This window comes from Bombyx mori, chromosome 21 (genome assembly GCF_030269925.1).
Source record: "Bombyx mori chromosome 21, ASM3026992v2".
NCBI lineage: Eukaryota > Metazoa > Arthropoda > Insecta > Lepidoptera > Bombycidae > Bombyx > Bombyx mori.
The window spans coordinates 13,351,764-13,376,586 of record NC_085127.1 but is presented as its reverse complement, the minus strand read 5'-3'; the positions used below and the strand labels follow the sequence as shown (position 1 = coordinate 13,376,586).

General features: G+C 40.2%; 1 protein-coding gene and 1 long non-coding RNA gene across 2 annotated transcripts; one reads left to right on the top strand and one right to left on the bottom strand.

Annotated features, from left to right (window-relative positions):
* Positions 1-2,513: 2,513 nt before the first annotated feature.
* Positions 2,514-21,915, bottom strand: LOC134200900 (uncharacterized). Its single transcript, XR_009976009.1, has 2 exons — positions 21,741-21,915; positions 2,514-7,336 (listed from the first exon to the last, which is right to left on the bottom strand). It is a non-coding gene; the product is annotated as an uncharacterized LOC134200900 (long non-coding RNA).
* On the top strand, positions 10,577-23,062 carry LOC101736436 (kallikrein-1). Its single transcript, XM_004924985.3, has 8 exons — positions 10,577-10,802; positions 14,743-14,764; positions 16,043-16,187; positions 17,013-17,149; positions 20,140-20,223; positions 20,410-20,501; positions 21,777-21,858; positions 22,757-23,062. The coding sequence occupies exons 1-8, from the start codon at positions 10,755-10,757 to the stop codon at positions 22,921-22,923; spliced, it is 777 nt and encodes a 258-aa protein (XP_004925042.1). The 5' UTR covers positions 10,577-10,754; the 3' UTR covers positions 22,924-23,062.
* Positions 23,063-24,823: the final 1,761 nt, after the last annotated feature.

Sequence of the window (24,823 nt, the reverse complement as noted above, 5' to 3'; positions counted from 1 at the left end):
GATCTACCAATAACGCGCTCGATACGATTTCCCCTGCCGTCGCGCCTCACCCTCACCACCAAAGTGATCTAAAATTCGGTTCTGCGCAGTCAAGGTCATTTGCTCAAGAAGTTTGCCGATTACTATAATAAAAAGAACATGAAAATAAAAATATCAAAAAAACTTTCCTTCATGCTTTTACCAGGCTTTTAGGACTGGCTACATTATTTTCAGTTTTTAGTATTTTGTGTCTTAATTTAAAATAAAAAAATATACCAAGAGAGTGTAGATTTCAAAAGTTTAATACAAACCCAAGAAATAAACTCAATTATTTGGATGCAACTAAAAATAGAAAAATGTGTACTTTAAAAATCAAACACAAAAAACTTTTAAGTATTTATAAACACTTGTCCAAAAATTCTAGTTCAAGGTCAAAGCGCGTGAAATTAAATTCAACGGTGCAAATAGGCTATATTGCATTCAAATTAGAGTCGAAAGTTGAAACTTCTTTCCTAAATTGTATCCTGCTGATACGCTAAGAATAATCTACAGACATATGGACTTAAATATAATGTTTACAATTATATGGATAATGCCTGTTTCTGTTTCATTCATCACATGATATCCCTATCGTGCGCTCGCTCACTCTGGCCGATTCGACACGAACCAAACGAATATTGGTGATATTCACGAATCGGTACGATACGCCGATGCGCATCACATCGAGCAATATCGTGTATCGGCTGATATCGATGTATAGATTTCGATTCACGAATCGGTACGATATGCCGATGCGCATCACATCGAGCAATATCGTGTATCGGCTGATATCGATATATAGATTTCGTGAGGGGCGATATCGGATTCAACGATATTGCTGCGATATATAGATATTGAATCTGTATACGATTTATATCACCCACTCCTATACTAAGTTAACCTAGGCTGATGTGTCTTGATTGAGCCAAGATCCAAGATTGCTGGTCACGTAGGCCACTCACGTTGTGCTGACAGTGCGCCTCGTGTCAGGCGGCGGTCGTTGACCAGAAAATGCATACTGGTGGTTTCTATGCACTACTAGCCTTGCGTATCGAAGTGTAAATGTAGAGATGTGATTTGTTTCATCGTCATCTCATAGGGACTTGAAGCCAATAGATTCAATGTTGGAATGCGAAAATTTATTCATATAATCGACTTGAGTGATTCATTATGAAGAAATGTAATGGAAGCATTTGGCGTTGGGAAAGTGACATTTTGAATTGTCAGTATTTCTGTCGACACTCACACGGACGAACGAGTCCACGGCTCACATGGCGTTATGTGGAATGAATGTCTCAATTTTATAGTCATTACGCAAATTATTTTTACGGTTTTTTTTATGACACGATGTTAGTACTTATTGTAGTCATTTTGATTACGTAATGTGGTGCATTTAAAAAAAAGTTTTAAACAACACAAAAAACAGTCGAATTGAGAATCTCCTACTTGATTGTGGTCGGTTAAAAAACAAAACATGACATAGCTCAAAAAATACTGGCAACAGATCTGTAGCACGTAATGATTGAATTCAAATATGTGTGATATGATATTATAATGTGTCGTGTCGTTTAATTCTGTAAGTGGATCGTGAGACTTAACGCTGTATTACCGAAAACGTTTTTGGATTTTTTTTATTGCCCTTGTAGGCAGACTAGCATACGGCCCACCTGATGGTGAGTGGTTACCGTCGCCCATGAACTTCAGCAATGCCAGGGACAGAGCCAAGCCGCTGCCTACCGCTTACTACTCTCCACAAGCCTCGTTTGAAGAAGGATATGTCATAGCGCTCGGGAAACACCATGGAGGGGAGCTCATTCCATAGCCGGATTGGATTGGAGTTTCTTGTTCAGAATGTCACCAAAAAATGTTTACATCAAAGGACTACGTTGCTACAATTGTAGAAATGCTTATGTTAATGGATTGGGTCGCTGTATCTGTTAATTGTTCTAAAATCTACATTTGAAGTCGTCGTGGCCCAAAGATAAGACACCCGGTGTATTCGTATCTAGCGATGCACCGATGTTCGAATCTCGCCGGTAAGTACCAATTTTTCTAATGAAATACGTAATTAACAAATGTTCACTATTTACTCCCACGCTGAAGGAAAAACATCGTGTAATAAAAATCAAACCCGCAAAATTATAATTTGCGTAACTATTGGTGGTAGGACCTCTTGGGAGTCCGCACGGGTAGGTACCATCACCCTGCCTATTTCTGCCGTGAAACAGTGATACGTTTCGGTTTCAAGGGTGGGGCAGCCGTTATATTGTAAAAACTGAGACCTTAGAACTCTTGTCTTAAGGTGGGTGGCGGCATTTACGTTGGAAAGGTCTATGGGCCCCGGTAACCACTTAACATCAGGTGGGCCGTGAGCTCGTCCACCCATCCAAGCAATAGAAGAAAAAAACGTAATTACAGATCAGGACATTTATTGTCAACTTATGCTTAGAAAAATAAACACTATGATGTTGCCAGAGGAATTAAAATGGCTGATATCTGATTAAACAGGACTTTATTCATTCTTATAACTAATAATACAAAAAACATACGGATACGTAGATATTTAGGTAAAAAAACAAATTCCTAAGGGGGTTCTTGATCGTGGCCCGGGGAGGGGGGTTTCGCTGCGTCTGCTCGTCTTGCCACCGCTGAGGTGGCGCATGTTGTCGGCAAAATCAGGAGATAGGGCCTCGACGTGGCGCTCAGTAAATCCGAGGCAATGTGGTTCCACAGCCCCCGGACAGCGCCACCTAACGATGCCCATATGGAGTCATGGTCCAGGCGGCTGGCCGATCCTTCAGTTGGTCGTAGCACCGTCGAGGCGATTCGCCCGGTCCTTGTGGATTGGGTAAATCGTGACCGAGTACGCCTCACTTTCCGGCCTTCGCAGGTGCTCACTGGGCATGATTGCTTTGGTGAGTTCTTGCATCGGATCGGAGCGAGCCGATAGCACAGTGCCACCATTGTGGTTGCGACTTGGACACGGCGGAGCATGCGCTCGTCGTCTGCCCCGCATGGGAGGGGTGGCGCCGTGACCTCTTCGCAAAAATAGGAAATGAATAGGCGACGATGAGTCATGGAAGGCAATGCTCGACTTTTGCGAGTGCACCATCTCGCAGAAGGAGGCGGTGGGGCGCGTGAGAGACGTAAAAGCCCACCGCCGTCGAGCGTGGGCCAGGGAGGCGGATCTCGCCCAAGCCCTGGCCCTCCCTCTAATTGTTTCGGGTCCCCCTCACATGTCGGTCTCGGGACCGGCGAGAGGAGTCTAAGAAGACGATATGCAAGCTGCTCTTCACGCGTTTTAGGCAGGAGCATCCGGGTGATGGAAGGCCGGTTTGGACCCACGCTGGTTCTAATCCAGCGGGGTATTCAGTGGGATAACCCATTCAAACGGGCGCCATCTAGGCAGGCTTCGGATAGCTGACCGAGGGGGCTGGTGGTCGTGGCGCCGACGACCGCCGGTCCAGCGTCCCGAGGGGGAGGGCGATGGGAGAGATGAGCTCCGGACTAGACACCTCAATTTCCCTCCTTTACCTTTTCATGAGCTCAGTTTCATGCGAGGTTTAGATGTGGATTGTTGAGCGACAGAAGGTTTTTAGCCGGTTCGACTCCGACTTGGCCCGCCCGCCATCCCCAGTGGAGTGTGGAAGTCCGGCGATTTCATTCTTACCAAAAAAAAGGGTGGTTCTTGGCACGGACTGCGTGGCTACTGCGTTCCTTAACCTCCTAGCTGATGCTTTTTCTGAGGGCTGCGGGGCTACCGCTCAGATCAAGCTTGGACAAACGAGCAGACTGCTGGGCTATCGTACTCGTTGCCGTCTAGCTATCGAAAACGGGCTGCGTCCGCTTATATAGTGATCGGTGACGTCGTAGTGTGCTGGCGATGGGTAGATTACTGAGGGTTATCTTTGTGTATGCGCATCACAGTGCAGCGTTGTAGGTAAAATGTAGAATTGCTATAACACTTTTTAAAATCTTATAATTCCTTTACATTATGTCGGTTGTAATTCTAATTATTTAATGATTAACGATTTTAGTTCATTTTATAAAAAAATATCCCAAAATCCCATTATTTCGCTAACTAATCGTTGGTAGCCTATGGAGCCATTTCAAATAGCTCGAACTGAGAGGACTTGCAAACACTATCCCTAGCAAGCCATAGTGCTTTACTGAAACTAGCACCGGATCGGAATCATGACCCACTGAGAAGATCCGACGAGAAACTCAGTAGGTTTTCTCTATAGGCCCAATATCCCGAAAAGCATATACCAATCGATCTTCCTATGTTTTTTCTCCTACCTATTTGTTGGTAGCCTAATAGGCTATTCCAGTTACACCCGGATGGGTAGGTGAGCTCACGGGCTCAACCTGAGAGAATTTGCTAACACCAGCCCTAGCAAGAGTAGTGCTTCGCAGAATCTACCACCGGATCGGAGTCTCCTGTGTCTATGGGTTAGTTCGCTCGTCGAACTCTTCGTCGTACTCGATGAGTTTGACGAGGACGTTGACCGGTGCTTGAAGGACCTAAAAGCACCAAGAGTGAATCTAGGGAATCCGACAAGACATGTGACGGGCGACAGCGGTTTTGCGTTGCCCCGTCGCGGTTTGATATGACTTCCTATGCTATGCTCGGACTCTTCATACTTTGCTCTAATGCAATTCCGTCACCTCGTTCGCAGATAACAAACCCAGTGTGGGTCACTCTAAAATCCACATTGGGCCACCTGTCCGGAAAACGAACAAGCAATATTAACGAAAGACTTAGATAAAAATATGAATACTAATGCAGACATGCAAAAATCAAGTAATGTAATCCTTAGATAGGAATCACTGTGATGTTCGCGATTTATCTTTATTGCAGATCGTCTTTTGAAAAGAACTTAATGCTTTTGTTATCAGTGCACTTTTAAATACCATAGCATGCTTTGATCATGTGATTCACGTGAACTGGAGATGTGCTCGCGATCCGGCTACATCTCTTTTATTTTATTTTATTTGATTTTTATTGCATAGACGGGTGGACGAGCTCACAGCCCACCTGGTGTTGAGTGGTTACCGGAGCCCATAGACATCTATAACGTAAATGCCGCTACCCGCCTTGAGATATGAGTTCTAAGGTCTCAGTATAGTTACAACGCCCCATCCTTCAAACTGAAACGCATTACTGCTTCACGGCTGAAATAGGCAGGGTGATGGTACCTACTCGTATGGACTCACAAGAGTTCCTACCGCCAGTAATTAAGCAAATTATAATTTTTCGGGTTTGATTTTTATTACAGTGCACCGGACGTTTTATCCTTTAGGCCACGACGACTTCAAAACGCGTCATCACGCGTATCTCCTGTACGAGACGTGACCGGTTTGAGGCTGGGCACGCACCGTCCACTGGATTGTTTTCAGTTGTTTATGTCACATACTTAAACCGGGTCGCTCGAGGACAAGAAAGCCGCCAGGCTGAGCCCCGTGAGCTCGCCTACACGTTCGGCGAAGCTAGCATGACCTCTAGAGGAAACAAGCTTAGGTAGGGAAAAAAATCCATCCATAAATTAAATGTCTGATTATTCCACTTTGGTTTTTGTTAATTTAATAAATTTGGTGCCGTCTACTGGTCACTTCAGAGCGTCAAAGAAGCACTATTAGGGATAAGACGTCCGGTGCATTCGTGTTGAGCGATGCACCGGTGTTCGAATCCCAGGCGGGTACCAATGTTTCTAATGAAATACGTACTCAACAAATGTTCACGATTGACTTCCACGGTGAAGGAATAACATCGTGTAATATAAATGAAACCCGCAAAATTATAATTTGCCTAATTACTGGTGGTAGGACCTCTTGTGAGTCCGCGCGGGTAAGTACCACCGCCCTGCCTATTTCTGCGGTGAAGCAGTAATGCGTTTCGGTTTCAAGGGTGGGGCAGCCGATATATTGTAAAACTGATACCTTAGAACTCTTGTCTCAAGGTGGTTGGCGGCATTTATGTTGGAGATGTCTATGGGCCCCGGTAACCACTTAACATCAGGTGGGCCGTGAGCTCGTTCGACCATCTAGCAATAAAAAAAAAAGTAAAGTGGCTAGCGAGAGGCGTGGAGTGAAGTTGCCTTTATTCACAAATTACTTTAAATTTTCGCCGCTGGCGCTGCTTACATTTTCAATCAAATTAATGTACGGGTTTTTACCTATAATGGAACTTTCCCTCCTTATCTATTCGGTGGTAGGCTAAGGGGCTATTCCATCGAAGGGCGAACGGGTAGGTGAGCTCGCGCGCTCAATCTGAGACAATTTGCTAACACTAGTCCTAGCAAGGGCAGTGCTTTACAGAATCTACCACCGGATCGGAATCGTGAGTCACGGAGAAGATCCGGCGAGAAATTAAGTGGGTTGTGTGTATAGGTAACTTCGTTCGTCGAACTCGTCGTCTTAATCCAGGAGTTCGAAGAGGATGGTGACCGGTGCTTGAGGGGCCTAAAACCACTAGGTCCTAGGGATCCGTCACGACATGTTTCGGTCGACAGCGGCCACGATAAAAGGATTATCGTTTCGCGCCGTTTGGTCGAAATAGCGTTCTAACGCTATCTTAAGACACCGGTTCTAAATTTAGATCGTCGTGAAGGTAGACATTCCTCACGTACCATGTTGGGAATTTTAATGAGCCTGGGACCTTCGAGATTTCCACATTACAAGTCAATCCGTGACCACAGAACTGACATTAGCATCTAGCTATCGGCACTTCGAGCTGTAAACGGTAGGTAAATTTTTTTTATTGCCCTTGTAGACATACGAGCATATGGCTCACCTAATGGTGAGTGGTTACCATCGCCCATGGACTTCAGCAATACCAGGAGCAGAGCCAAGCCGCTGCCTACCGCTTTCCCCGACAGAAGCAGTTTCGGGTGAGGAGGATAGAAGTGATCTCTGGTTCATTGGTCCGATCACCGTTGGCAAACAGCCTGTGACTAATTACACTAATTTTTTATTGCTTTTGATTAACAAATAAATAAATCAATCTGGTCTTAGTATTCAGGGTATGCACGATTACGCCAGTGCATCACTGAGTAGAGTACTAAATTAAACTATATTTAAGCTGTCACATAAAGTTTTTATATGTTCTTTCCTTCTAATGTCTTCCTTCTCTTCTCTTCTTTTGATGTTTTAGCGGAGCCCACAGATGTCACAATATTGAGACGTTACGGCCTTAACTCATGCATCAGCTCGCTGAGTTTCTGGCCGGATCTCAGCGGGTCGCGATTCCGATCCGGTAGTAGATTCATTCGCGCAGCAGTTGCTCTTGAGTTGTTAGGTCTCCGGGCCACCAGTAATCCTTCAATCATAAAAAAAAGTGCTTTGAGGAATTGTGAAATGTTATTGTCTTCTTTATATATATAATTCTACTGTGCGTACACACATGTCACTGAACTGCTCTTAAACGACAGGACCAATTTGAATGTTTTTTTTTTGTATGCGTTTGGGTGGCGCCCTGGATGGTTTAGATTCATAAATCAGCAGATGGCGCTGCAGTCGGTATCTAGGTTATTTATCTATGCTGCAACTAAACGGCTGGATCGACATGAATAAATTTTTGTGTATGCATTCATTCATCCATTTCATTCATTTTGTGTATGCAGGACAACATCTATCGGGTCCGCTAGTCTGATATAAATGTATGGAGACATCGAAATCTAATTTCTCTATCGCTAGGTTCGACTAATTAATAAGTAAAACTATATACTTAGCCAGCCATAAGCTCTGTTACAAAATAAAATGCATTTTTTTAATGAAGTAGTGTAATATTATTAGAATTTATACCTATACTTTTATTAATGTCTCAGCCAAAAATAAATGTAAAATATTTTATTCGAAATGGCCACCTTTCGCTTTTATGCAGGCCCTTAATCTGTTTGGCCACGAATCTATGGATATACGCACTGTTTCCAAGAGAAATTTCGCCACTGCTTGCTCCAAAGATATTTTAAGGGACTCAATGTCGCTGTGTCGTTTAAAACTGACCATAATTTGAATTTTAAAGGGTTGAGGTTTGGGCTAGATGAGGGCCAGTCTTCAGCTCTTATAAAGTCTGGAACGTTGGTTTCAAGCCTGGCGCTTGGGTAGTTCGTGCCTTGTGACTAGGTGCAGAGTCCTGCTGGAAAGTTCACGGTATATTTTTAAAAAGTGTATTTTTCAGAAGTTTCACAACGTGATCCAATACTGTATCTTGATACAATTTGGCTGAAGTTTTCACATATTTTTCACAAAAATTTTAGTTTTGTGACTCCTTGATAAGACACGCCCCACCAAACCATCACTGACGCAGGATGATGACCACGTTGTACCTTTCCGACCACTTGAGCAGCTTCTTTAGAACTGTTAACGTACACTTTATCATTTTGCTTATTGTAGTGTTCTTCAATCGTGAAAAATTTTTCATCGGTAAGAGGCGACGCACCGTAGAGAGTGAGATGAGGACTGCCAACGTGACCTGGAGTGATGTCAAGGAGCAAGCGCAAGACAGAGTAAAGTGGAGACAACTTGTGAGGGCCCTATGTACCAGCGGGGTACCCTAGGACTACAACAACAACAACAACAAAGAGGATATTTCTGTGCCTTTCACCTGCGTGTCGCGAGAGAAGGCGTTTTGATCGATCCACTCTTTTTAATTGTAAAGATTGATTTAGGGAATGTACTGTATATCGACGATAAGCACCGAGCTTCAGGTCTTGTTTTATAATATGCGACAGAGCCCTAACGGGAATCTTCATTTATCGCGATAACATTTTTTGCTTCCTAGTAGGATTCCGACGAAATCTGGCTTTAACAGCATTAACGGCCTTTGTAGTTCTAACAGCACGCGGCCGCCTCGATCTTTTCTGGTCTTTGATAGATGAAGTGTTGTTGTATCTGTTGATAGTACGATATACGAACATACTGCTGATACGGCCAAGCTTTTGAAATGTCTGGAATATAACCGAAGGCTCCATACCAACTTTGTGCAACGCGATCACTGCAGTCCTATTTTCTTTAACACCCAGTTCTCTCAAATATATTAAGTGTATATAATCTATGCCCAGTTCCATATTGTAATTTGATAATGAACACGAAAAAATATGTGAAATGGCGCAAAATCGAAAGAAGTTTCTAAAACAATATACGTATTCCAAATTCAAAATAATTGAAAACTTGAAAAAAAAAGAAACGTTTTTATGTACTTAACAATATTTATGGCCAGACTAGTTATAAAAATATATGTGACAAGCGGCCCGCTCCGGCTCCGCTCGGGTCTTTAACAAAAATTTCAACGATATTTGACGTTGTTTTATTTTTTTAAACAAAAGAATACTTATTGCGGCATAATTATAATAGTTAGACATATGCTGTCGCGACACTTTTTGTTAATAATAATGTGTTCTACAAAGTCGTAGTATCGTTATTTTATTCTATCATCAATGGTTTTCGGAGGGCACGCGATGTAAAGAATATTTTAGGTAATTTTTTTACACCTTGGGTTACATTATTGGAGTTTCAGTAAGGATCCCTAATTTTTTTCAAAAAAGATTATAGGCTATGTCACTCGAGAATAGTGTAGCTTCCACGCAGTGAAAGAATTTTTTAAATCGGCTTAGTAGTTTCGGAGCCTATTCAATACAAACAAACAAATCTTTCCTCTTTATAATATTAAGTATAGAAGTATAGATGACTTATGACTATCTAAGCTGCCAGTTTTCCTTGAAATCAATAACTATTCTCTTTATTTGTTGATTCTGATCTGATCTGAACTTATATTGGCGAAGAGCTCATCCATACTATATAGACTTATTGCGTTTAACCTCAGGGCGTTTCCAAAGCTCCTCCAGGTACTATTTGGCTCTAGAATGAACTCCTCTCCACGGTGTTTCCGTAGTGCTACGACATGTCCTAGTTCGAACAAGGTCTAATGAGAGTCCTCAACTATTGCTGCGGCTTGGCTCTGTTCTTGGTATTAAAAATAGGCCGAGTCATGGTACTTATCCTCAGAATAAGGAATAAGGCTGCCTCGCCATAAGACCGAATTCAGTAAAAATGATTATTATTAAATCATTGTGTTCTCAATTGGATTTCTTATTTGCAAATAGAGATAGATACGCATTAGGTCACGGAATATTAATGGCACAGACGAAGGCCACGAATGGTATCAACAGTGTGCGCTAAATACAGTGTTATCCGGTCATCGTTCTCGTCGAACCCGTCGCTTGCGACGAAGGGCTCGGCGAGTAAATTAACCCACAGACACAGCCTACTGAGTTTCTCGCCGGATCTTCTCAGTGGGTCGCGTTTCCGATCCGGTGGTAGATTCTGCGAAGCACGGCTCTTGCTAGGGTTCGTGTTAGCAACGCCATCAGGTTTGAGCCCCGTGAGCTCACCTACTAATTCGGCGAATCTAGAATAACCCCTAGAGGTTACTAGAATAGGTAGGAAAAAAAAAAAATTGTTCGTCCAAACATATTTTAAATATAATAGAGTAGTTCCTTACATACTTACATAACCAAAAAAGATTAATCCGAATATCCCTCGTCGTTTATTTCAATTTAAAAAAAGAATTATCAAAGGATTAAAATCATGTACATACCTAATTATCCGTGAATCGAAATAATTAATCTCTCAGATCTATCAGTTGATTAGTATGTAATGACGTTCCAAAGATAAGTTTCGATTTAATATAGACCAATAATTCATTGTAGCTTTAGTGTTTCGGACTCTCTCGCAAGATGAAGGTTCTATCTTTTGTACTATTGTGCGGTCTTGCTCTGGTACAGGTGAGGAAATATTTTGTCTATACATAAGTACGAATCAGAAATTGACATTATTAACATTATAGGCTTTTGATTGTACCATCGTCTGCCTATGGAGGTATTAAAAAAAAGTTTTAAATCCAAATAAAAACAAATTTACATCCGAATAATGTATTGGATTAAGAATTCTATTTTTGAATGATTATTGAAAGTTTAAATGCCTTTTTTTTAGTTGAAGTGAGTTTCAGGGACTTTGTCCAACCCGATGGCTACTAAAAGGCTAGAATTAATTACATTATTGTTATATTTTTGATTTTATTGAACACGTTATCGTACCACAGACATCTGTAGCCTGACATACGGGATTCTAGAATACTCGCTCACTGAAAATTCGCCCACTGAGTTTCTTGCCGGATAGTTTCAGTGGGTCGCGATTCCGATCCGGTAGTAGATTCTGTGACCCCCTGTTCTTGCTAGAACTAGTGTTTGCAAATTCTCTCAAGTTGCAAGCAATAGCCCTAGGCTACAGGCGTAGTTGTAATAGTCCCTTAAACTACCAGCGGAAAGGAGAAAAAGGAAAGAAAACTTGCTATATCGATTTCTAATAAACCTAAGAAAAGTTTTGTTATAATAGTGAGATAATTCCCTTTTTTTGTGGCTTAATAAGCATGGACAGCTTACATAGCGTAGTCCCGGCGATTTCATTAGTTTGACTTCATTAAAAATCTTACGCGAAAAAGTATTATAATCTTATTAGGTGTGTTAGGTGTTAGGATTGACACAGTTATTTATTTAACACAGTAATTTTGGCAAGATTTGTGCTTGTAACGAAACAACTTAAAATAAAAATACAATGACAGAAGATTGAAATCGTTTTCACCATGGAACCTTATTACATTAGAACTATTGATCAATCGAGTTTCAATATTTTTATTATATAATCTTGATGTCCCACCGCGTAATTTGTGTTAATACTGAGCTTAAATTTATTTATAAGTTTGGATTCGCAGTTGAGTTCGCTATACCCCTATTACGACTTGCTATTCAATGCTTACGGACATCACGAGGTTAATAACAATGTCAAGACGTGAAGTCAAAGTCTAAGTGTATTGTAATTGTGTATTGACTCTTTCAATCTTCTCTATTGGCCTTTCCCCATATCTTACACCCGTGTGAACTATCTTTATAAAATTTCAATCCCAGAATAAACTCTTGGAGGCTAAATAGAAAATACAAAAGGCTGATATACACGCACGTGTACTTTGATTTTTAAAGATGGTCTGTGGTATTTCGTGTTTCTTATTTTGATAATAACGACTGTCATACCACTCTTCGTTCATGTCTGATATTGACTCCAAAGCGACTGAAAAAAAAAAAAAATTAGTGGATACAGTAAAAGACACCTAAGGCCAAAGTTTCAAGTTTATAGCCCCAGCAGCTTATGATCAACGTTGATAGATCCAGGCGTAAGGGTAACTAATTATGTATGTACATATGTATAGATTTTTTATGCTTGTAGGATTTATGGATTATAAATTGAAAATCGTAGGATTTATCATTCCCAGAGAAACCTAATTAGTATAATTTCATGTTATCTTGTCACTTCGGGCTACTGTACAAGATATACTCGTTTATATCTTATCTTAAATATAATTCATTATGTTAATACCTTACGTTAGAGATTACACTATCAATTATCCATTTGATAGAGATTTTAACATTGATTTCCTGTTTTTAATCATTGAATTAAACATAACATGATTATGATTCTAATAAAGATATTCAGAATTCGAACGCTATAAGAATCAACATGTTTTTTTTTTATTGCTTATATGGGTGGACGAGCTCACAACCCACCTGGTGTTATGTGGTTACTGGAGCCCATAGACATCCACAACGTAAATGCGCCACCCACCTTGAGATATAAGTTCTAAGGTCTCAAGTATAGTTACAACGGCTGCCCCGCCCTTCAAACCGAAACGCATTACTGCTTCGCGGCAGAAATAGGCAAGGTGGTGGTACCCAACCGCGCGGACTCACAAAAGGTCCTACCACCAGTAATTACGCAAATTATAATTTTGCGGGTTTGATTTTTATTACACGATGTTATTCCTTCACCGTGGAAGTCAATCAAATGAAATATAAATATTTGTTAAATCAGTGAATAGAGCCTAAATCGCGTTTAGAAGCATTGTCTCTCGCTTCATGGAAGATTTTAATGTTAGGAAACGTTGACAAATAAAATATAAATTGTATCTTCTATTAGGTATGTATTTTTTACACTAAATAGGAAATACCATAGCCACCTTGAAATTTTTACGGGTAATGATCCTGGCTATTGTTGCGTGAAGAAGTTCCGCGTACTAACTGACTCAACAAATTTAGATTAGAGGATGCTTTATTCTATACTAATATAAAAAAAAAAAAAAAAAAAAAAAAATGTGTGCAATTCACACGTGGTAGAAGTGAAACCTTCCAAAATTAAAATACAATTATCCTAAACGTCTTAAGTATATGTAAAATTTTGTCATTAGTAAATAATTGTAAGGTAGCGCCCTCTGTGAATTGATATTTTAATTTCACGTATAATCCTAAATTAAAATTCACTACAAGAGCTTTCATACACACGTTAGTATTAAAAAATCTCACAGATGGCGCTGTATTAAATAGTATGTATAATTCTGTCTCATTCTTTGCTGGCTTCATCCTACACATTTTTGTATTTGTGTCTCTTACCTGTCGTTTTTTTCGTTGCATCCGGTTTGAAATCACAACGATTCTAAAGAAGTTTTCACTTCAAAAAGCAAAACGTTCAATACAAAAGTACAGGGCGGTCTTATTGCTAAGAGTGAACTCTTTCAGACAACCATCAAACGGACAAGAATTGTCTAAAGAAAGAAATTAACCGCGATGTACTTATCGATAGAAAAAAGGACATATATTTAAATATCAATAATGTAATGATAATGGTACAGCTATTCAGACATTTAATGACGCCAAAAACACTTTTTGCATCTGGTGGTAGGACCTCTTGAGAGTCCGCGCGGGTAGGTACCACCACACTGCCTATTTCTGCCGTGAAGCAGTAATGTGTTTCGGTTTGAAGGGTGGGGCAGCCGTTGTAACTATACCTGAGACCTTAGAACTTATGTCTCAAGGTGGGTGGCGCATTTACGTTGTAGATGTCTACGGGCTCCAGTAACCACTTAACACCAGGTGGACTGTGGACTCGTCCACCCATCTAAATAATAAAAAAAAACTCTGTCGTTGACAATTAATTCAACATTAGATTGAAAAGGTTTTTAAATTAAAATTTCTCAACTCATTTAATATTTCAAGGAGTTTCCGCATTGATTTTCACGAACCACTGATATAACATATTTTTTATAACAAATTTAACATATGAAAAGCTGTTTGGTTTAGGCGACATTTTTGCAACTTTACAAGGAGAGCCATTTAAAGTTTAAAATTTGGAAAAAATATCAAATAACAAAAAAAACTGCTTTATTTTTAAACGGCCGTCTGGTGTAGTGGTAAGTGACATGGTCACTACACAAGGGGGTCGCGGGTTCGAATCTCACCAGGGGAAGATATTTGTATGATAAATATAAATGTCTTTTCCAGGGTTATGGATGTATATTAAATATATGTATGTGTATAATAAAAATCTTACATTTATAATCGTTATCTGGTACCTGTAACACAAGTTCTTTACGAACTTATCACGAGACCAGTTAACGTGGCGTGATTGTTAGTAAATATTTATTATTATTATTTATTTAAATAGAGTAAACTTAATTGAAGTTAAATTAAAAACATTGAACTGTTGATGCTAATACCAAATAAAACGCACCTTTAATTGCAAAGATAAATGTCGCGTATTAAGCGAAATGCCGCCTAAACCAAATATGATTTCACCCCTCGATGTTATAGTTTGAATAATTTGCAATTTATTTCTTTACAGGGGCGCAGCACCGGTGTGCAAAGTAAGTATATATTTTATGTTATTTATAGACATTACGACTATAATATTTTGTTTGGGTTTCGCGAGTTACAACAACAATTATGATTTTTTTTACGGTATCATCTCGCGTTCCTTATTGTCATAGTGTTAGTTCCGAAATATCTTACAATACGTGACCTCAAAAACTGTAAACTATTCGAATATTAAACCGTAAATGTACTTTTAGTTACGATTTGGTGCCTCTGGGTCTGCGGAGGGACTTCGGTTCCCTCTGCATTTTGTACCGTATGTTCCATGGGGAGTGCTCTGAGGAATTGTTCGAGATGATACCGGCATCTCGTTTTTACCATCGCACCGCCCGCCACCGGAGTAGAGTTCATCCATACTACCTGGAGCCACTGCGGTCATCCACAGTGCGTTTCCAGAGGTCTTTTTTGCCACGTACCATCCGGCTATGGAATGAGCTCCCCTCCACGGTGTTTCCCGAGCGCTATGACATGTCCTTCTTCAAACGAGGCTTGTGGAGAGTATTAAACGGTAGGCAGCGGCTTGGCTCTGCCCCTGGCATTGCTGAAGTCCATGGGCGACGGTAACCACTCACCATCAGGTGGGCCGTATGCTCGTCTGCCTACAAGGGCAATAAAAAAAAAAAAAAAAAAAAAGATTATCTTAACCATAGAAATAAATCAAGTATCTTGATTCTGTCTATGAAATTTTGATATTATTTCTGCGATGTTAACGTTGAATGGCGTAAAATGAATCTGGCAATAAATTTATAAATAAAAATATATTTTTAAGGGGCTGTTTCAGCTTCACGTGGACAGGATTTTTAAAAGCGGTAGCTATCACCACTGTGCCTATTTCTGACGCGAATCAGTCACGATTTCCGATTTGACAGCCGTTACCAATAAAATTTACGATACGCCTTTGAGACACAAAGTCATTCGCACTGGCATGTCATGTTGTTTTTATTTATCTTATTTCTTTTTTTTATAGGAGTACGAGCTCACAGCCCACCTGGTGTTAAGTGGTTACTGGAGCCCATAGACATCTATGATAATTTTGCGGGTTTCATTTTTACTACACGACGTTATTCCTTCATCGTGGAAGTCAATCGTGAACATTTGTTAAGTACGTATTTCATTATAAAAATTGGTACCCGCCTGCGGGATTCGAACACCGGTGCATCGCTAGATACGAATGCATCGGACGTCTTATCCTTTAGGCCACAACGACTAAACATGTACGGCCTCCGTACCCGCTTAATTCATTTTATTCAATGTATTAAAAACTATGACAGGTACCAACGCCCTGGTTGCCCTCGGAGACAAGCCCTACCAGGTCCATCTACGCATCGCTGTTTCGACCAGTGGTCTGCTCAACACCTGCGCCGGTTCCCTCATTCACTCTCGCTGGGTCCTCAGCGCCGCTAGCTGCCTCCAAGAGTGAGCAGAGTCCAACTTGCTATGTTTTTTTTTAGCCTACCTAATCTGATAGCCTTGAGAGGCTATTTCAGCGTAACCTTAACTAGTAGGTGAGCTCTCGGGGCTCAAACCTGATGACGTTGCTAACATGAACCCTACCGAGAGCCGTGTTTCGCAGAATCTACCGCCGAATCGGAAACGCGACCCACTGAGAAGATCCGGCGAGAAACTCAGTGTGTGCTGTGTCTGTGGGTTAATTTACTCGCCGAGCCCTTCGTCGCTATTTATTTGAAGATACGATTTAGTTGTAGCGCGAATGTATTGTTTTTGTTTCCATTAAATGGCTGAATGTGCAAACAGCCGGCATTAGGCAGTTACCGAAGCCCTTAGAAATCGAGATTGAAGTCACATGGTCGAAGTTCCTACAGTATTGTAATACAATGGTTCTGCCTTTCAAAACGGAACGCATTCAGGGTTCGCGGAGGAAATATTTAACATTGTGTTCCCAACCAGTGCGGGTTTATTACACACGCGATTAGTTTTGTAGCGGGGGCATTTGCTTTTGCTATGCCTTTGGCATTGCTGGCATTAATTTTCAATCATGTTGATCGTATGCTCATCTATCTACCGTCGAAGCCACAAAATACTACGGATGAGGTAGGCGTATCTAGCCGCTAGAAGTGGCTCGGGTTTCGTAGCCATATCTGACCAGGCTAAGTATCATTACTAAGTTCTCTTACCTAAAACCTGGTTGCTTTTCTACTTAAAATCGTCTACCAATACGTCAACGTTTATAAAAAAGATTTAAAAGATAACACTTTAAAAGAATATTACTTTCTCTTCCAGTGTCCGTTTCATCTGGGTCCGTTATGGTCTGGTGGTGGTAATTAACCCGTCCCTGGTCACGGAGACTAGCGCAGTCCGTCTGCACCCCTCGGATACCATTGGTCTCGTCAGCATCAACAGGGATGTCCAACCCACTGGTGAGTTCAGCAATGGTAGGGCGTATTACAAACTTTTTTTTTTGTACTGGTGGTAGGACCTCTGGTGAGTCTGCGCGGATAAAACCACCGCCCTGCCTATTTCTGCCGTGAAGCAGTAATGCGTTTCGGTTTGAAGGGTGGGGCAGCCGTTGTAACTATACTGAGATCTTAGAACTTATATCTCAAGGTGGGTGGCGCATTTACGTTGTAGATGTCCATGGGCTCCAGTAACCACTTAACACCAGGTGGGCTGTGAGCTCCCTACGCATCTAAGCAATAAAAAAAAAACTGGCACAGGTAACATTGCCAGGAAGCGTCTTTTCGGGGGCCCTTTAGGCATGACACTAGTTATGTAATAATGACTATATTTGTCACAAGCTATTGGCGGCAGTCACCATTATCGATTGGGCCCGATAACAACTTTATAGATTAGTCATGAGATTGTCCGCTCAAACTACGTAAAGATAATTACTTAAAATATTAGTCAAATGTTCTGATTGAGGAGATATGGTATTCCAAGACTCCCGTAGGAAAGAAGGAGATAAATAAAATCGTTTTACGGTTAAACCCACATGTGTTACTTGCTGTTGCGCCACTGTTGTAATTAAACGGTTTTATTTTTAGATTCGAGATGTGAAATCCGTATTGTAGGTCACACTTTTACCTCGCCTTTCGAGTTGAGCGTGAGATTCGTGAAGATGTAGTCGTGGACAAATGTAATAATGAATCTCGTAACTCGACTATAGCTCTCTTCTGATGCAATTGGTAATTAGCTCGAGAATATTCGGGAAGTCGGGGTAGCTTGGCCGTTGTTTCAAAGCTTCCGTAACTTCGATTACAAGGGTCAATATCTGAGGGGCGAGCACGAATGACTATCGAAAAAGTATTCGTATCGCTATCAAGAAAGAATGTATAGGATTTTAACAACGCCCCTACGTAAAATGTATTAATTTTAGCAGCACGATTTTTTTTGTTGCCCGTGTAGGCAGACGTGCATACGGCCCACCTGATGGTGAGTGGTTACCGTCGCCCATGGACTTCAGCAATGCCAGGGGCAGAGCCGCTGTCTACCGTTAAGTACTCTCCACAAGCCTCGTTTGAAGAAGGATATGTTATAGCGCTCGGGAAACACCGTGGAGGGAGCTCATTCCAAAGCCAAAATCGAATGAATTTACCATACTTTCCTTTTGCAATCAAATCGTCACGTTCTTGAAACTCTGAACCTCATAATTGAGAGCACGAAAACTCTTTAGACATTCGGTAACGTAAATCTCGAAGGCTAGCTATCCGAGTACCTACTACCATATATAAGGTAATGATTGACATAATTACATGATACACATGAATATAACTCTATTCGAAATAAAAACTAAAATAAAACTCCATGTTTTAGCTTAAAAAAATAGCCTTTACACATTTAAATAAATCAAAATGCCAATGGTTAGTGTTCCGATCTGGATTTCGTGCCAAGTGACGCGGGTCACGGAGAAGGATGGTTCACATTAGAGATGTTACGATTTCAATTTATATTGACATCGGATATTTCAAAGATCGAAAACCTTATTTCAATTATTAATCTTACGCAGTTTTAAAAGGCTTTTTATAAATCATGTCGAATTTCATTCGCGCTGTTAGTTTGTTAGTCTATTGTAATAATTGTAATAAATAAATATATAAATAACTGGGGACAGTTATGTGGCCATAAATTAGACGTCCCTGTGTTATGGATATCAGAGACTGACATAGATACTTATATATGTTTAAATGTGTGCGTATATAGGCACCCAGACAAAGAATAAACAAATCTGTTCATCACATAGCCCCCAGGGAAACAGTCACTAATCACTGCAACACTGAATCAGTCAATATGCACGCGTAAGGTCCTGCTACCGGCTTGCCTATTTCTAACACATGGCAATAATGTTTTCCGGTTTGGAAGTTGGAATAGCTGTTGTACTGTACAATTGAGACCAAGACTGTCATGTCAACGGGGCTCTGTAGCCCACGATGAATTTAGGTTTCATGCCACCCTAAGCCCAGTTTATCGCGTCGCCCTTAATATTAAAATAAATTTTATTAATGTTGAATAGGGACAGCAGCACATAAAAATAAAACTTCCAATATTCCAAAATCTTCTGTTATAATAATAATGAAAAAATAATTAACACTTTTATTATGTACGCCTTGTTCATTTTTTAACCGTCTTCGCCATCTTCTTTTTCTCTGTCATTCTCTTTTCCCTTTCTTACCGTTTTCTCTCACTCACATCTTACCGCTTCGTTCCACACTCTTTTGATACGTTTCGTCCTTAGTAATCCTACATTAAATTTGATTCCACGTTTGTATTTTAAATTTAAAGTTATTTAATTTTTTTTTCTTATAAAAGTTAATCTGAACCTGTTTTCAAAGGAGAGTGATTGTCTGTACGATTGTTCGTCTCTGAAATATTGGCATTTTAAAAATTTTGTAGCCGAGTTAACCTAATAGGTGTATGGCACTAATAAAGAATAAAAAAAAAAAAAATATTGTCGCCCGTCAAATCATGCCGCTCTAAGCCCGGGCCTTACGGGTATAGCCGTAAATCCATCAACGCCTGTAGCCACTTAACACTAAATCGAGAGTGCATTTCCCAGTCTTTCAAAAAATATATGTATTTACAGTCACATCACTATTGTAGTTGGACGCTGTAACAGACACGTTGGCGCCCGAATTCACTTTCCAAGAGAAGAAGCCATAAAATTTTGGAATTTGTGTATGAAGTAAATGTAGAAGAAAGTAATATAAAGATAAAACATCTTTTTTATATGTCGTTATCATCAGCTCATGCTTGTTATTGCTAGATAGCGTCTGCCAATTTGCGTCCTCCGGCGGCAGTGATGAGAATGAGGGAAGCCAAAGAATCGGACATAGGGATGCAAGTTGCGAGACAGACGTCACAGATTATCAGTAAATTTGATACAGAGTTGGTTATGTAATATATTTTTTTCTAGACTTCATCTCTCCCGTGGCTTTGTCTGCCAGCGAGGACCTACCCGAATCCGGAAATGTCTGCGGCTTTGGCGAAGTCGACGGCGGTTAGTACAAAATATATTAATAAGTACATTACATATTTAAATAATGCAACATACGTAGTTTGCTTAATTGAAGATTAAGCGAATTACGAGATTAAGCTTTAAAAGTAGGTACATTTGATTATTTAGAATTGAATGTGTGTTCATAGAATTAATTATTAAATTGTCTGAACATGTTCCTTCACACAGAACCTGGAGAGCAACTGAGCTGCTTCGACGTGTCCGTGGTGCCCGCCGACGGTCTCCTTGAGGCCACCAGCGAGGAAGGCCAGACTTCCAAGGTATTTGGTTCAATCTCTCTCTTTTTCCTATTACCCTCTGCTAGGGTGTAAGGCTCGAATCAAATCCTTCCACTTACATCGGTCTTGGGTAGTCTGTTCTAGCTCCCCCCACGTCATGCCCAAGACGCCCAGCTTTTGCTCCGCCCAGCGACGCCGAGTTATTCTGTGGCGGCCTCCCTTCCTTTTGCCAGACAGACAATACTACTTTCAATTTAAATTACTCCATTTGACCTCTGAGGTACCTCCGCAGTGTTCTATGAAAACTGCGCTAGTGTTTGAAATTGTTGACTAGATTTAATTCCCGGTCAGACTTTGTTAACGATGTGCCCAGTAGCTATCATAAAACAAAAGAAATCCAGCAATAATCTCAAGCAAAGGGATTTACCAGATCAGCTTCCCCGGGTACTATGTGGTATTGATACCACATTTTGTTTTAATAACGTTATAACGTAGCTAGCAACTAAGCAAGTACCACCAAAAACAACAGATGTACTAATTATTAGTTTGTGTACTCTTTAAACAGGTATATCTCTTTTCCTCATAACATTTCTAGATATACAGGTAGATTTAAACATCCATACCTTAAACAAAACATAAAATTTGATCCAAATTGTTTTTTTTTTCGATATGCTCGAAATAATGCAATTTTTTGATTCTGTATCAACGAATACCTTAAGTTTAATAACGTTGACAAGTTAACCAAAAGTCTGATAAACGATCAGTCAACAGCTAAGAAAAGCTTATCCGTAAAACACAATTTAGATTATTTTCTTGTTTTCTAATAGTGCTTTCTACTACGAATGAAACCTGTATATCCTTAAAATTTAATTTGTAATTCACTTTTTTCCTGTCCAATTTACATACCGACGCTTGAAAGGCAAACATGACATAACAATAACGCGTGAACTTTACAGTAGATTAATTTAAAGTTGAAATACCTGAAAAAAATTATATTTTAACGAATCCAGCAGTAGTAGAATCTGGCTAGTAGCTGTAGGATTCAAATGATTTTAATAGACCTAGAAATATATTTTTTTTGCACATCGAAAATGGTTATTGCCTATCATTTATGTACAAAGCAGTTATTGTCGCTTAGTCACTTTTGCCTTTCAAGCGTCGATATTAGCAATACTAATTTTATATTAAAAGTTGCCATGTTCCGGACGCGATTTATTCTTTTTATTTTTTGTTATGCCGTATAATTCAGATCTTGTAATTGAAATTTTGTTTTTTACTTACAATTAGATGTGCTCAAATGTAATTACTGTTTGATAGTACGATGTTGGAACTGCTCTTGTCAGCGATGATGTTCAAGTAGCTGTGCTCCTGGCCGGTGCTGACGAGAACAGCGCTGGAAGTGAGTATACTGATGACTAGTTTGAATATTCTTTTGTCTTCTTTCATTCTTTTAAAACCAGACCAGAACACCAGAAGGTTTTTACTGGTGGTAGGACTTCTTGTGGGTCCGCGTGGCTAGGTACCATCACCCTGCCTATTTCTGCCGTGAAGCAGAAATGCGTTTCGGTTTGAGGGGTGGGGCAGCCGTTGTAACTATACTGAGACCTTAGAACTTATATCTCAAGGTGGGTAGCGCATTTAAATCGTAGATGTCTATGGGCTCCAGTAACCACTTAACACCAGGTGGGCTGTGCGCTCGTCCAACCATGTAAGCAATTAAAAAAAAGACGCAACCTCGTCGTATCACGAAGACGCAGTCATATCACAACGTCTGAGACTCTGGGCTACTGGTAACAAGCGGGTATGCCGGTATTTAAATCCCGCAGATAGATACCAATTTTTGTATTCAAATATGTATTTAAATCACGAACGTTCACGAATGATTGTCACGACGAAAGAATAATATTAAATTTAACCTGATTCGTGTGAAACCTGAAATAATTATAATTTGCTTAATTACGCATACATAAAAATTGTGAGATCGACGAGGCATCATCGTTACTGTCGTGAAACAGCTATTATACAATACCATTGCGACATCGACTTCATGTCAAGGTATATGGTGTGGTATTGATTTTGTGATGTTTTTGAGCTCCTAATAACTTTAAATTAGATAAGCTGTAAGCTCGTATCCATCAAGTTCGATAAAATACTTTAAAACCTCATATTTCGACAAATATTGTCTCAACGTTGCATCTCGTTGCGCTGTTGTCGCCTGTCTGAGCGATTCCAGTACTGATGCTGTTAATGTGGACTCCTTAAAATGTGAGTTCAAAGTTTTTTGATGTTATCCACAGCCTTCGTGCCTGTCGCGGAATACATCGAATGGATCGAGACCACCGCCGGTATTACCCTGGCTCCTGAAGAACCTGAGTCTTCCGAATCTTCCTCATCTTCTTCATCTTCTGAGGAAGACGAAGAAGAAGAAGAGGAAGAAGAAGAGGAAGAGGAAGAAGAAGAGTAAGAAGAAGAGGAAGAGGAAGAAGAAGAGGAAGAAGAAGAAGAGGAGGCCGACCCCGTCAGGATTGTGAACTAAGCCGCTAGACGTGACAACATTGCGATTTTTGTTAATTATCCCCAATAAACTGTTTGTAATTTATAAATTTGTTTTGATTCGAATTATGTAATGAGAAAAGATTTAATTATTCCAATATTTACGATTGCGCATTAGACATACAGATGAGCTTACGTGTCTCCGGGTTATAGGTTACGAAAGCCCAGAGATAACGTGAATGGAATGAATGAATGGATACTAAATATCCACGTTGAGATCCATGAAGTGTGCGAATACTTCCCGGCAGCAATCGTAAAGCTGGTATGAACCCGTGCTAAGATGAAATAGATCCCACCAGCAGGGAATATTAATTCAAACTTTGAATAACGGTGGTCCAACGTGCATGAAGAACTACAAAATGTTGTGACGCGACTCTTCCGCTTTTAAAATTCCTTAAGCAGATACGAAATGAGAAATTTTCGTGATTACCAGAGGTGCGACGGGTTGTGAGAGCTCAAACGCAGCTATTATTATAAACTATACATACTATATATTTTTTATTGCATAGTTGGTTGGAAGAGCTCACAGCCCACCTCGTGTTAAGTGGCTACCGGAGCCCATAGAAATCTACAAACGTAAATGGTGCCATCCACCTTGAGATATGAGTTCTAAGGTCTCAGTAACGGCTGCCCCACACCTCAAACCGAAACGCATTATTGCTTCACGGCAGAAATAGGCAGGGTGGTAGTACCTACCCTTGCAGAGTCACAAGAGGTCCTACCACCAGTAAGCAAAGCTCTATATACTATTACTATAGGTATATACTATATTTACTATATGCATTCTGTGGAAAACATTGGGGAAGGCTTATGTTCAGCAGTGGGCAGATAAAGGCTGATGATGATGATGACTATATGCTATAACGCAGTTCGAAGAGTGGGTCATTAGCCGTAGTAATTTTAGGACGTCTATTATCTCCAATATACATTCAGAACCAGGCTGGACGTGAGTTTTATTTTTATTTTATTGCCCTTGTAGGCAAACGAGCATACGGCCCTGGTTGTGAGTGGTTACCGTCACCCATAGACTTCAGCAATACCAGGGGCAGAATTAAGCCGCTGCCTACCACTTAATACTCCCCACAAGCCTCGTTTGAAGAAGGACATGTCATAGGGCTCGGGAAACACCGTGGAGGAGAGCTTATTCCATAGCCGGATGGTAGGTACGTGGCAAAAAAGATCTCTGGAAACGCACTGTGGATGACCGCAGTGGCTCCACTTAGTATGGATAAACTCTCGGTTCAATGGTATTCACTCGCCTCGTTAATAAAATATTTTGAAACCTAATAAAACTTTATATTATGTATGAGGAAACAATAGTGTAATGTTACAATCACATAATGTTCTCATTTTCTTTCGTTCTTACATAAGTATTGTTCATTAATCTTTTCCTTATTGCTCTGAGCTGATGAAACGCCCTGGCTACATTTCAATTATGAATATGGACTTTGAATCCTACAACTACAAATATTTATGATCACGAGCGATTACAATTCTTTTATTTCTTAGCCAAATTAGATATGTGGACAAAATAATCAAAAAATTTATAAAATTTCTAAATTAAATCTTAACAATATTTTTGTGAATTATTGCTATTTATATTTAGACTAAATTCAATGCAATATTTTCATGTCGATGAACTAAGCGTCAATTATAGTGCGCGATGACATATAAAGGCTTGTTGTGTATGATCGATTGGTTAGTTCGACGTAAAATCTGACCACAAATGACGTCATATGTAATGAAATTTTATTGAACCGCAAAAACGAATATTTGTTTGATCCTTTTTTGTATAGTTCGGGGCCACAAAA

Bases quoted from the DNA above. Each gene is read 5' to 3' on its own strand.
- LOC101736436 (XM_004924985.3), top strand. From the start codon at position 10,755: ATGAAGGTTCTATCTTTTGTACTATTGTGCGGTCTTGCTCTGGTACAG. The intron at 14,765-16,042 runs GTAAGTATATAT...AAACTATGACAG, and splicing joins GCGCAGCACCGGTGTGCAAA to GTACCAACGCCCTGGTTGCC. The intron at 20,502-21,776 runs GTATTTGGTTCA...ACTGTTTGATAG, and splicing joins AGGAAGGCCAGACTTCCAAG to TACGATGTTGGAACTGCTCT.